The sequence below is a fragment of the Chionomys nivalis genome, chromosome 19 (genome assembly GCF_950005125.1).
Source record: "Chionomys nivalis chromosome 19, mChiNiv1.1, whole genome shotgun sequence".
NCBI lineage: Eukaryota > Metazoa > Chordata > Mammalia > Rodentia > Cricetidae > Chionomys > Chionomys nivalis.
The window spans coordinates 14,152,475-14,165,182 of record NC_080104.1 but is presented as its reverse complement, the minus strand read 5'-3'; the positions used below and the strand labels follow the sequence as shown (position 1 = coordinate 14,165,182).

At 43.7% G+C, this 12,708-nt stretch overlaps 1 protein-coding gene across 1 annotated transcript; it reads left to right on the top strand.

The window, feature by feature from the left end:
* Nucleotides 1–1,318: 1,318 nt before the first annotated feature.
* On the top strand, nucleotides 1,319–10,693 carry Enpp5 (ectonucleotide pyrophosphatase/phosphodiesterase family member 5). The gene is made up of 4 exons (XM_057794705.1): nucleotides 1,319–1,471; nucleotides 4,109–4,972; nucleotides 6,482–6,658; nucleotides 8,999–10,693. The coding sequence occupies exons 2-4, from the start codon at nucleotides 4,144–4,146 to the stop codon at nucleotides 9,409–9,411; spliced, it is 1,419 nt and encodes a 472-aa protein (XP_057650688.1). The 5' UTR covers nucleotides 1,319–1,471; nucleotides 4,109–4,143; the 3' UTR covers nucleotides 9,412–10,693.
* Nucleotides 10,694–12,708: the final 2,015 nt, after the last annotated feature.

The following is a 12,708-nucleotide window of genomic DNA, read 5'->3' as shown; positions in this document are numbered from 1 at the left end:
GTAGCCACTGTCCCTTCGTACACCAAAGGCTAAGACCAAAAGGCTCCACTCATTTAAAAGAACAGCAGAACACGACTACAAACTCCACAGCTCCAGCGCATGAAACAGAGGGTATTTGCTCCAGATAGACACCAAGGTCACTGTTGTGAATGCTTGCGTCCTTCCCTTACCAGCTGATTACATGTTGAGACTGTAATTGTGACAATTGAGCTATAGTACTTTCTATCCCAGACAGACTTAGAATCCTATCTAATTAGACTACATTAGAATAGGGAAACTGGAGAGCTAGATGGAGTCTCCCAGAGTGGCATGTTGTCGTTGCCATCATATATGGCTTGTATGACTTGACTCAAATAGACAAATCAGGACCCTGACTACACTCCTTCAGGCCTCAAACTATCATTAATTACATTTTAAAAGTTAGTTTGCCACAATAAAAGAAAAAGATGAAACTGAATCACTAACAAACCGGAAATGTGGGTGCCTTCCTGAAATGACACTGTGGACACAGCAGCATCTGGAGCCCGGCAAACCATCCAGACAGTTCTGTTTTCCTCCCAGAGTAAATTACTCCAACCGAGCCTACCTTGGTTTAACTGGAGCTTTCCTGGGGGCTATTCTTTGGGTAGTCTGGACCGCAAACTCCAAACTACAGAGTTACAGAGCTGACTTTTGCAGACAAAGTACTTGACACTAGCTATACGTGAACAAAAGAATTAATGAGGGCTAGGGATATAGTTCGGTTGATGTAGTACTCGACTGGCATCCAGGAAAACCTGGGTTCAATTCCCAGAGCCTCATAAAACCAGGCATGGTGACTGTACGCCTGTAAACCCCAGCATTTAGGAGGACGGGCAAAAGGTCTTAGGTCCGAGGCCATCCTGGTCTACAAACCGAGTTCCAGGCCAGCCTGAGAAAAATGAGATCTTGTCTCAAACAATAAACATCATCTCATGACAATTCATAGATATTCTGGAGACCCTCCTCCAATGAAAACCTACAGAATGACGTCACCAGTTTATGATGAAGGGAGAAGAAAACTCAGGACAAGTGATTGAACAAAAGTGGCTGTAACAAACATGAGTTGCAGACTATCAACCACTGGGATAGGGCATTATGGTTCCTCAGCATCAGTGAGGTAACAGACCTAATAGAACAGTTCCGGGAGAAAGGCTTTCTTGGAGCCTGGCCACTAGGTCCCCCTCCTCCAAACCCAGGCAGCGCCCGCCCCCGCTTCTACTGATTGACAGGCAGCACAGCTACTCCTAGGGGCGGATATTTTGCCCGGGTAGAACGACAAGCCTAAGGGAGCCAATGGCGTTCCAGTAACAGGGTGGGCGGCGACGGGTCAGGTGCTCTTCGCTGGGACTCCGTGCAGGTGAGCCTACGGGGATTCGGGATCCGCCGGCGCGCCTTGCTCCCGGCCAGCTCCCCGCCCCTAACGCTCCGGAACCGACCGACCACAGCGCCGGTGAGTCCCCGGGAATGAGTGTCCTCCCTCCCGAGGCCCACACTGGGGCTATCACCAGTCCGGGGGCCGGGGGCGGGGAGGCCTAGTAACCCTGATGGTGAAGAGCCGGTGCACCCACCCCACCCCCTCAGACACCTTTCTCTAAGCCCACTCCTCTTCCCTGCCCTCTGCCCTTTGGTTGGTGCTCTTGATTGCACGGGCTGTGGGGGTGGGGGGAAGCTGGGGCAAAGAAGGACTGGGAAGGCCAGCTTGATTTGCATCCAGATCTAAAGGTTTCCAGGGCTTTGTGCCATTTCAGCATAGAAAAGAAAGAGATCTGTCCATTTTTCTCATCCCCACCCCCACCTGCACTATTTCACCCACGTATTTATGTTGGTTTTTATTGACAAACATTTCTGAGCTTTAGACAGCACTTCATGTCTTCTCAGCTCAGTTTGCCCCAGGAAAAGAGTTTTCTTCTATTAACTGCAATTAACTGAATTTCCTAAAATAGATGAAAATCAGATGTTCCATGCAATTGATTCTTTCTTGGCGTTAAATTATATTTGGTTGATAATAAGTTCCCTCGTGTTAGTGGGATGGGAGAAAAAACTGGGGGAAAGAAATGGGGGACGGAACCGGGATGGGTCACAAAGGTTAGTCAGGATACTTGCAATATCCTGCATACAGTTAACTCCCCCATTGCATTCGTCATTAATGTTGCTTCCAGAATTGGAAAAAAAATGAGTGGTATTCATGATACAATATTAAATTTATGTTTGGAATCATTGTCATGAGATCAGTGTTTAAATGAGTTTCAAATTTAGGTGAAACTACAGTTAAAAATGAAACAAATCTTAGTCTGGCAGTGGTGGTGCACACCTTTAATCTCAGCCCTTGGGAGGCAGAGGCGGGCAGATCCTTGGGAGTTCAAGGCCAGCCTGGTTGGTCTACAAAGTGAGTTGCAGGACAGCCAAGACTACACAGAGAAACCCTGTCTTGAAAAACCAAAAATCGAAACAAAAAACAAATCTTACCTTAAGCTCCTATGCAAGCAAAGCCAGCATGCCACAAAGGTTACATTCACCTCAGTCTAGAATATAGCAGGGCAAGACTGGGCCTCTTCTGAGTTATGATAATGGCTTCACCATGTTTGAATTAGGAAGATGCTAAAGCCGAATATAAGAGATTTCTTTGCATGAAGCCATGATGAGAGCTGGTCAGATTCGCACAGGATTACTTATCTATGCTTCTTTGCATTGACTTTTAAGAAACGTGCACATGTTAAAGAAAAACAAATGTGGACTCAAAGAAATTGAATCTTGGGAAATGGTTTCTCGATGCTGACTGATTGTTACCTCGATCGAATTGGAGCAGTATGCTTCTATTTATACTTAGTTTAGAATCTGTTTGTGCAGTGCACAGAACCCGAAGATTTGACAGTTAACAAATTAATATAGATTACATTTTCTAAATATAGTTGAAAGTTACAAAGTTTATTTCGTTCAAGAAACCATGTTTAGTTGGGCAGTGGTGGAGCAAGCCTTTAATCCCCGCACTTGGGAGGCAGAGGCAAGGTGGATCTCTGGGTTCAAGGCCAGCCTGATTGATAAAGAGAGTTCCAGGACAGCCAGGGCTACACCAAGAAACCCTGTCTGGAAAAAACAAAATCAACCAAACAAAAAATAAATATTTTTGTTACTTTTCTCTATAAAAATACCTTTTAAGACAGAAGATTCAAGCATAGGGGTTGACTATGAAAATGTATATTTTATTTTATTTGTTTGTTTGTTTATTTATTTATTTATTTATTTATTTTTGTGGTTTTTAGAGACAAGGTTTCTCTGTAGCTTTGGTGCCCGTCCTGAACTAGCTCTTGTAGACCAGGCTGGCCTCAAACTCCAGAGATCCTCCTGCCTCTGCCTCCCGAGTGCTGGGATTAAAGGCGTGCGCCACCACCGCCCAGCGAAAATGTATATTTTATGTGTGTGTGTGTGTGTGTGTGTGTGTGTATACGTACCACTATTGAATAAGTCAATAGAATTTTCTGTTGCTGAGTTTCTGTATTTGTCCTATTTATAATAAAGTCAGGAGTCCCTTAACGATATAAAAGTTTCTGGACAGAATTCTGGGTTGGGCATGTAAGATGGCTCAACAGGTCAGGTACTTGCAGATAAACCTGACAGCCTGAATTCACTCCCAGGGGCTCACATAGTAGAGAGAGAGAAGTATCTCTCAGAAGTTGTTCTCTGACTTTTACAGGCACATTATGGCCTGCGTGTGTATAAATGCACCACACACACACACACACACACACACACACACCAAATAAAAAGGTAATAAAAAATTTCAAAGCATTCTAGATCATTCTGAAAGTGTCTCTGAAAAGTCATATATGCCAATCATCTTTTTAAATGTCATTGTGGAGCCCATTTAAATGATTTCTGTAAGGAATATATTTTGATAGTTTAGTGGAAAGTAAAAAGTTGGTTTTTTGTTTTTTGTTTTGTTTTTTTAAATGGCACTTAAGCTTTTGGCCTTGGTGTCCTGTTGTCAAGTGAAGTTCTGTACCACAAGTTTTCCAGGCTGTGACTCAGTTTGGAAGAAAATGTACAAATCCCAGTTGTTACCATTAACTTCTCTATGTTTGTTCTACAGATTACCTTATGCTGGGCTGATCAAGGACTTTGAAAATGATTCCAAAGTTTTTCGTGCTGTCTTGCACACTGGCTGCCCTAACTCATTCAACTACATTTTCTCTCCAGCCAGAACAGCAGAAGGTTCTAGTGGTTTCCTTTGATGGATTCCGCTGGGATTACTTATATAAAGTTCCGACGCCTTATTTTCATTATATCATGAAATACGGTGTTCATGTGAAGCAGGTCACTAATGTCTTCATCACGAAGACCTACCCTAACCATTACACTCTGGTCACTGGTCTCTTTGCAGAGAATCATGGGATTATTGCAAATAGCATGTTTGATCCTATTCTGAACAAATCTTTCTCTTTGGAGCGCATGGACATTTATGATTCTGAGTTTTGGGAAGAAGCCACACCCATATGGATTACCAACCAAAAGGCAGGGCACGCTAGTGGGGCAGCCATGTGGCCGGGAGCAGACGTAAGGATCCATGAGACGTTCCCTACCCACTACCTACCTTACAATGAGTCTGTTTCCTTTGAAGACAGAGTTGCCAAAATCATTGAATGGTTTACAGCCAAAGACCCCATCAACCTTGGTCTTCTCTACTGGGAAGAGCCTGATGACACAGGCCACGATGTGGGACCTGACAGTCCCCTCATGGGGCCCGTCATTTCAGACGTCGACCACAAGTTAGGGTATCTGATAAAAATGCTGAAAAAGGCCAAGTTATGGAATAACGTGAACCTAATCGTCACGAGCGATCATGGAATGACCCAGTGCTCTAAGCAGAGGGTGATAGAACTGGACCGCTATCTGGATAGAGACCACTATACCCTGATCGACCACTCGCCTGTAGCTGCCATCCTGCCAAAAGAAGGTAAGTCTGACCTCACGCCCATCCGAGCCTAGCACTGGACGCGCCCAGCGTCTGTAAGTCCTGACGTGTGTCCTGACAGAGTACTAAGATTTAGTTCTTAGACTTTGAAGGCAAAGATCTCTTTTCTCAGAGTATTATTCCCCCGCCTAAATACTGACACCTGGGCCATAGGTTTTAAGCATTTTAGAATCACAAAGTATGATAAAAATAATTATGACCCCCCCCCTTCTCAGGAGAAATGGATATGGCCTTTGAATGTAATTACAGTCATCTCTTGGAAGCCTGTGGCCACCAATAGACCCTTAATGAAGACCCATTTACTAGAGAAGCAATAGAGAATAAGAAAGAGAAAGTGTGTTTGTCAATCTCGGGCTTATTTTCAGTTTGGTCAGCAAGTTTTAACAGTACCTTGCCTTCTTTGTAAAAATCCCCAGTGTTGGCTACATTTTAAAGATAGGTAAACCTTTAACACCCAGAAGCTGCAATATGTGTAGCTGAACGTGCAAGGCCCGCCTTTCCGGATGGAACTGTAGCACCTTGGAGGGTTGGACTTGTGTCAAGGGAGAGAATGGATTTTGAAACGCCGTGCTACCTCCCCAGTGGGAATTGTGCGCTCTCAGGGGAGCTAAGCAGAATCTATTACGTAGCCACGCGGAAGCATGCACGTGTGCCTGTACACACAGTTTGCAACTCATAGGTCTTCTCAATCCATCAGATTCCCTTAGGCACTGAAGTCCTTTTGTGGCATTCTCTTGTTGAGGTGTGGGGACTAGAGAGACAGAGGACAAATGGATTTGATGAACCAAAGTTAAAGATAGTGGCGAGGTGTGATACATTGTAAATTCTGGGGTATTCTCCAATTCCCCCAATATACTGGGGGCCTTTCCATTTCTCAGGCTACTTGCCACCTCTGATCATCCTCTCCCTACCTGTGGCCTCCACATACCATGCTCTTCTGCAGAGATTCTGTCCCTACATTCATAGTGACTGACTGCCACGTGTTTAGTCTAAGCTGTGATCTCATTTGGATTTCACAAATCCTTGATATTTGGTAGCGTCTATAAGACAGATGATGTGTGTGCATCTGTCTGCATGTTTAAAGGACCTTTACTCTTTCTTTTTTTTTTTTTTTTTTTTTTTTAGTTTTTCGAGACAGGGTTTCTCTGTAGCTTTGGAGCCTGTCCTGGAACTAGCTCTTGTAGACCAGGCTGGCCTCGAACTCCCAGAGATCCACCTGCCTCTGCCTCCCGAGTGCTGGGATTAAAGGCGTGCGCCACCACCGCCCGGCTAAGGAGCTTTACTCTTAAGAGAATGTGCTAGTGACAGAAGAGTAACCATTTCTATTTCCCCCTCAAGATTCTTTCTTCTTCAGGGTGCGGAGTCCAACCACGCATGACTCCTCCATTTCCTTATGCTCACCCTCCCGGCCCTTTTCATCAGCTGGGAGTCTCCTGTGTCTGCAGGAATGTGAGTCTTGTTCTGGGAACCTTTCTCTTCCTTCCTCCGTAGGGAAGTTCGATGAAGTCTATGCTGCGCTGGCCAGTGCCCATCCTAATCTAACAGTCTACAAAAAGGAGGAAATACCGGAACGATGGCACTACAGGCACAATGATCGAGTTCAGCCAATCGTGGCAGTGGCCGATGAAGGGTGGTATATTTTGCAGAATAAGTCAGATGATTTCATGTGTGAGTATGTTATCCTATTTCTTCCCATTCTGCATCGTTTCTTGCTAACGTGGAGGCTGCGGATAATACAGCAGTTTACTTGCTGATTTTTCTTAACTCTGTGTTACTTTACTGTTGAAGGGTCTGTGTCGTATCACTTCTCACCTAGAAATGTTTCTTTTTTTTTTTTTATTTTCGAGACAGGGTTTCTCTGTAGCTTTTTTGGTTCTTGTCCTGGAACTAGCTTTTGTAGACCAGGCTGGCCTCGAACTCACAGAGATCCGCCTGCCTCTGCCTCCCGAGTGCTGGGATTAAAGGCATGCGCCACTACCGCCCGGCTAGAAATGTTTCTTAAGATATGTACATGAGAGACATACAAGGTTGAGGATAGAGCATGGTGGCAGACATGCTTGTCTAGTATGTTAATATGGCCCTGGGCTTGATCCCCAACTCTGGGAGAAAAATATATAAAAGTGTTGCTTTAGATAGAATTGGGTTGCTGCCCTGTTCAGTGACTGAAAGCGAAGTAGTTGCGTGGCCATGTGATTGTGGTGTTCGTGTGACTCCGAACAGCAGAGATGTACATTCTGGTTGCTGAGTATTTGTGCCCACAAATAATCTGTAAATCACTATTTGATCACATCAAGGAAGCTGGGGAGGCTGTGTCATGGGAATCATTTCTGCCTTCATTTGTTCCGCTTGTTAACTCCGCAGGTCTGAGCAGTCACTCAGAAAAGGTCTGCTGGAGATTTCTTTTTTTTTTTTTTTAAGTTAACATCCACTTAGGGAGACATCATAGGTCTTTGGTTCTGTGAACTGCAATTGCTCCATGGGCTGCTCCCATTTATTTTTTGATAGAAAAACCTCAGTGATTCTGTTTCAATTACATTATGCTCATTTAGCCAATGGATAGGCTGCTACTATGGTCCTTTGTTGCCATAATTCTACAAGTTACTGAGTCCAAAGGCAGGCGTTCTCAAGGGGCATCCTTTGGCACAACAGTATCTAGATCAGCTGGAAATGGCTGGAAAGGCACATCCTTGAGCCCAGTCTAGATGTGCTGAATTGGACGCTGGGAGGACATGGCCTAGCCCTCAGTTTTTATGTGGCCCCAAGGCGTCTCATTCACAGTGGCGTCTGAGAACCATCTTCCTTGGGTACTCATTATTAAATACCGCCCATTAAATCAAACATTTATTTCAACAACTACCATTATTTAAGATTTCCTCCTAAATCTGGTTCTCTGGCACAGGTTATATGAAAGAATTATTACTGCTTTCTTATATGATTTAGAATCTAGATCTCAACTTCTCACGGAAATGATGGCAACCACCCTTAAATCAGTTCTGGATAATATTATATAATGGCTTATTTTCAATGCTATTATCAGTTAAGCAGATGAGCAAAGTACCTTGTCTGATACTTACTATATTGGTTCATAAGCCCAGCGTCATTCCTCCTTGAATAAACTGAAAAGAATTACGTCGTTTAGACTGACTTCTGCAGGTGGATCAGATTGACAGGAAGACTTCAGATTACTTTTGAAATGACAGATCAGTGACTTTCAAAGAGTGGACTTGAATGTTCACTTTCTGCATTTGGATGCTGTTGTGAATTTCCTTGTAGCAAGGATAAGTAAGAGAACTGGAGTCGTGAGTCAGTTTTTATTACTCTAAAATAAAAGGCTGTCAGTTTTCCTAGGCCACCATCTTCACAGTAACCATTGCCATGTCTTTGCTCTGATACCACGTCAGCCAGCCATTCAGTTTTAATAAGCAGCTCCAATCCTTTGTTTTTGAATGGAATCACTGGGTATGCACGGCAGAAGACCGACCTCTTAAGTTCTCACTATGCCTACACGTTCTGACCTGGTTTCCATCATGGGTCGTAGCTGTGACTGAAGGGTGGATTGCTGTACTGTCTTGTGTTTATGCATTGCTTTCACTTTCTATTGGGGATTATGGGGTTTGCTTTTACTACTATTAAGACTGACACCACCTTGCTTTAGAATGATTAGACATCGTAGCTACCCTGTAAGTGTTTGCTAAACATCAACAAAATCAAAAACAAAATCAATCATCCACCTGCATTTCCCACCTTGACTTGACCCAGCTCTGCACTGTTCCCTTCCTTCTTTGCTGTCTAAGGGAGCAGAGACCATAAGAAAGATTTGTAACCATTTGATTTCTTGAGGTGATTTGTGGGGTTGACAGCAGCAGAGATTACAAAAGATGATTTCATTTTTGTAAAGTCAAATGGGATAAAATTTGCACTTGAGGTCAGAACATGACCATACGATAAATCTTTCCATTTTAATGCCATCTGGTTGGCTAACTTCTTCATGCATTTTCTCTTTCACAGTAGGCAACCATGGTTATGATAATGCATTAGCAGAAATGAATCCAATATTTTTAGCCCACGGTCCTGCCTTCAGAAAGAATTTCACAAAAGAAGCCATGAACTCCACAGATCTGTACCCGCTGCTCTGCCACCTCCTCAATATCACCGCCCTGCCACACAATGGATCATTCAAGAATGTCCAGGATCTCCTCAGTTCAGCAACTCCAAAAGTTACTCCTTACACACAGAGTACCACACACAAGCCAGGCGAGTATGAGCCAGAGGAGACCTACCCTTATTACATAGGCATCTGTCTTGGCAGCATTATAGTCGTCGTGTTCTTGGTAGTTCTCGTTAAGCATTTAATTCAGAGCCAGGTACCTACTTTACAGTATATGCAGGTGGAAGTTGCTCAACCATTGCTGCAAGCGTAGTGCTTCTTTAACACGGAATTGCATTTCGAAGTAGAGATTGCAAAATTCTCTCAATGGTGAACCTTCAACTTCTAGGAAGCTAATTCCTAGACACCTGCACAGGCCATCAAGCAGTTACTCTTGGGCACACTCACACCTACCTACATACACACAGACATATCCGACCGCTCCTGTGTGCACATAATCAAAGATGTCGATGAGAGTACATCTCCCCTGCTTCCTGTGGCTTAGGGGGTAGATCCTGCTGTACTGGGGTTGGCACGTGCATACAGTGTACAGACTTAACAGCTTTGCACTTTTGACGGTACCTCAGACGTTGCACTTTCCTCTCCCACGAGGTACCTTTCTCTGAAATGCACCTTATCACTATGCCTAGTAACTTGGTTGACAATGACAACCTTTTGCATCTCTATCACCAAATACTAGCATTTCATGTACACACAGAGGGAAGTTTCGAGCAATTCTCGAATTATGTAGAAATCTGTCTCCTTGAAATGGGAGGAGGAAGAAGAGAAAGTGAAGGTGTTGAAAACTCAAGGGGACCAAGTTTGTGGCCTGCATATTGGAGAGATGCATTTCCAGCGGCAGGTTTCCATGTGGACATTTCTAGCTCCGTCTCCTCACCAAGAAGCAAAGTTTTTATTTACTTCTTTCCTCCGGTAGATTCAAACACTGAAAGATGCATTCTAAAGATCTTCCCATTAGTCGTTGCTTCTTGTTGATGAGTCCTAGTCCTGACTCCATTATGAGGATGCCATGCACTAGACCTTTCTGTGTAGTGTAGCAGGGGTCCGAAGGGCAGAGACCAGGTACCGTCTCTGCAGGGTTTTTATCCTGCCTGTCATTATTCGTATATTTGCTAATAACGCTATTAATCACATTAAAAATCAAGTGAGATTAAAAAAAATACCATTTGGTTTTGCTTATTTGTTGTTTCTGATGGCATGGAGTGAAGTACAAACATCTTTCAACCCCGAGACTTTCAAAACCCAGAGTTGCATAATAGGACAAACCATATTAGGTGATATAGGCCACCTAACCCTTGGACAGGGGTCTGTGGAGCCTGGAAAACAGATCAAGCAGGACTTCAGACGAGATGTGCACACTGTCGCTGCAGTAACAAAGGGTGCCTCCAGTGGGGGGTGGAGTCTCTTGGTGACAAGAGGTAGGGGAACACCCAGAACTCGGATTACTTGCTTTTGTTTCAGGAAATAGTTGCATAGCCAGCTGCCAGGTGTTGACTGAAATCAGAGGTAAATCCCTTTCTAGTCGCCTGGAGCTTCCTCATCATCTCAGCGTCTCCCCCCCCGCCCCCCCCCCCGGCCTGTGTCACAGCAGCTTAAAGCTATGCCTCTAGATGGCTAAGCAGTGAAGAAGTTGGGGTGACAGAGGACCCGCAAAGAAAAGCTTTCTCTAGAAACGACACCAAAATAGCCACGAAGCCCACAGAGCACGGGGCGATGGTCTTCTGCATATTCACACACCTGCTATTGACTGAAGTGGCATGGTTATTTCCGAGCAAAGGGACCAGGCTATGTGTGGAAAGTAAAGTGACAGAGACTGAATTTTAACAGGTTCCCTAAAATGAGGTGAATCATTGACAAGGATTACGCTGCTCCTCCTAAGGTAAAGGACGTCAATCTATAATTTTCATGTCAGTAGAGACCTCTGAATAGGGCAGAAGGGAATAGATGCAGAGAGATAGTCAGGATTCCAGAAGATGCTGGGAAGTCAGACGTCGGTGGTTGTAGTAGGAGCTGTGGGCTGCGTTCCTGCCGCCCCAGCTCCTGGTCGCATGGCTAGCTTATGCCCCAAAATAATGACACACAAACTGTATTCTTTTAAACACTGCTTGGCCCAATTCTATTCATGTGTTTAGCACCCCAAGGAGCGCTTACCAGGAAGATTCTAGCCTACGTCCATCCTGGGTCTGCCGGGGAGAGGAGAGCATGGCGTCTGCTCCAGAGAGCAGAGCTGTCGAGTCTGAGCTCACTTCCTCTTCCTCCCAGCATTCTATTCTGTTTACTCCACCTATCTAAATTCTGCCCTATCAGATGGGCCAAGGCAGTTTCTTTATTAGCCAATGACCTTCCTCCATCATTTCCCCTTTTTCTGTTTAAACAAAAAGGAAAGGCTCTAACATAGCAAAATTACATATAGCAAAACAGTTATCAAGTAAGAATTACAGTTACAATATTTACATCTATTTTATCTTTATCATAACTAAAGAAAACTATAACTATCTATCTATTCTTCAACTCTATCAAAGACTCCAGAAGGATATAATATTACCTAAGCAAACAAGAAATAAGCAACTTCTAAACTCTAGAAATGACAGAGACATCTCGCTGCCTGGACAGTCACCCAAAGTTTCTCTGTACCGTTGGGGCATCCATCTTCAGCCTAAAGGCCCATAGTTTCCAGCACACATTTCCATGAAGCAGGAAATTTCAAAGTCAGTTCAGTCACTATCTGCTATGTCCTGCAGAATGTCTCGCAGACTCCTTCATAAATCAGGAACCCCGAAAGATCATCTAACCTTTAAGCAAGCATGTCTGCGGGTTCTCTATGTCCAGTTTATACAATAGTCCAGGCAAGAGCAGTTTCTTGCCCAAATAGCTATCAAACTCCATAAGGATCCTCTTTGATGCCCATCTTCTTCTGAAAGTAGATTGGTGCTGCCAGGAGCAGACGTGTCTCATTGTTATGAAAAACCCTAAGTTATTAAAACATTTAAAATACCATATTCTCTAGCCTTTGAAAGATATGATGAATGCCTATCTGAAATATATGCATGCACATCTAGAAAATCTAACTAACATGACTACAAACTTGACTATTATTGATAATTATCCATTAACAACCTATAGACATTACATTTTTAAGTGAACTACACAATCACAATACCTTAATCAATTATCAGAAATGCATATACATATAATAAAATTGACCTTAAATTAATATCAGTAAACCAAGATTCATATCAATGCAAATTATTCACATCTATATCATCTCCCCCTTTAAATGTAAAAGAACATTTATAAACAATATATGGGAACATGGGCGCAGTTTTTTCTCTCCAAACTGCTTCCTGCTGAATGGGGGCGCTGTTAATCAAGTCTTTCATGGTATAACCTGTGTGCTAGGTTCCTCTCAGTCGGCAGTTGAGCAAAGTAATTTTTTGAAGGTGTTCACAGCAACCCTTCAGGAGGACGTGGTCTATCATACCATATTGGGATCGAAGAAGCAATCCACAGTGTCCCATCCTCTGTGAAAACAAAAGAAAAAACTCTTTTC

Excerpts from the sequence above, each read along its gene's own strand:
- Enpp5 (XM_057794705.1), top strand. The coding sequence starts at position 4,144 with ATGATTCCAAAGTTTTTCGTGCTGTCTTGCACACTGGCTGCCCTAACT. Across the intron at positions 4,973-6,481 it reads TGCCATCCTGCCAAAAGAAG|GGAAGTTCGATGAAGTCTAT; the intron begins GTAAGTCTGACC and ends CTTCCTCCGTAG. Across the intron at positions 6,659-8,998 it reads TAAGTCAGATGATTTCATGT|TAGGCAACCATGGTTATGAT; the intron begins GTGAGTATGTTA and ends TCTCTTTCACAG.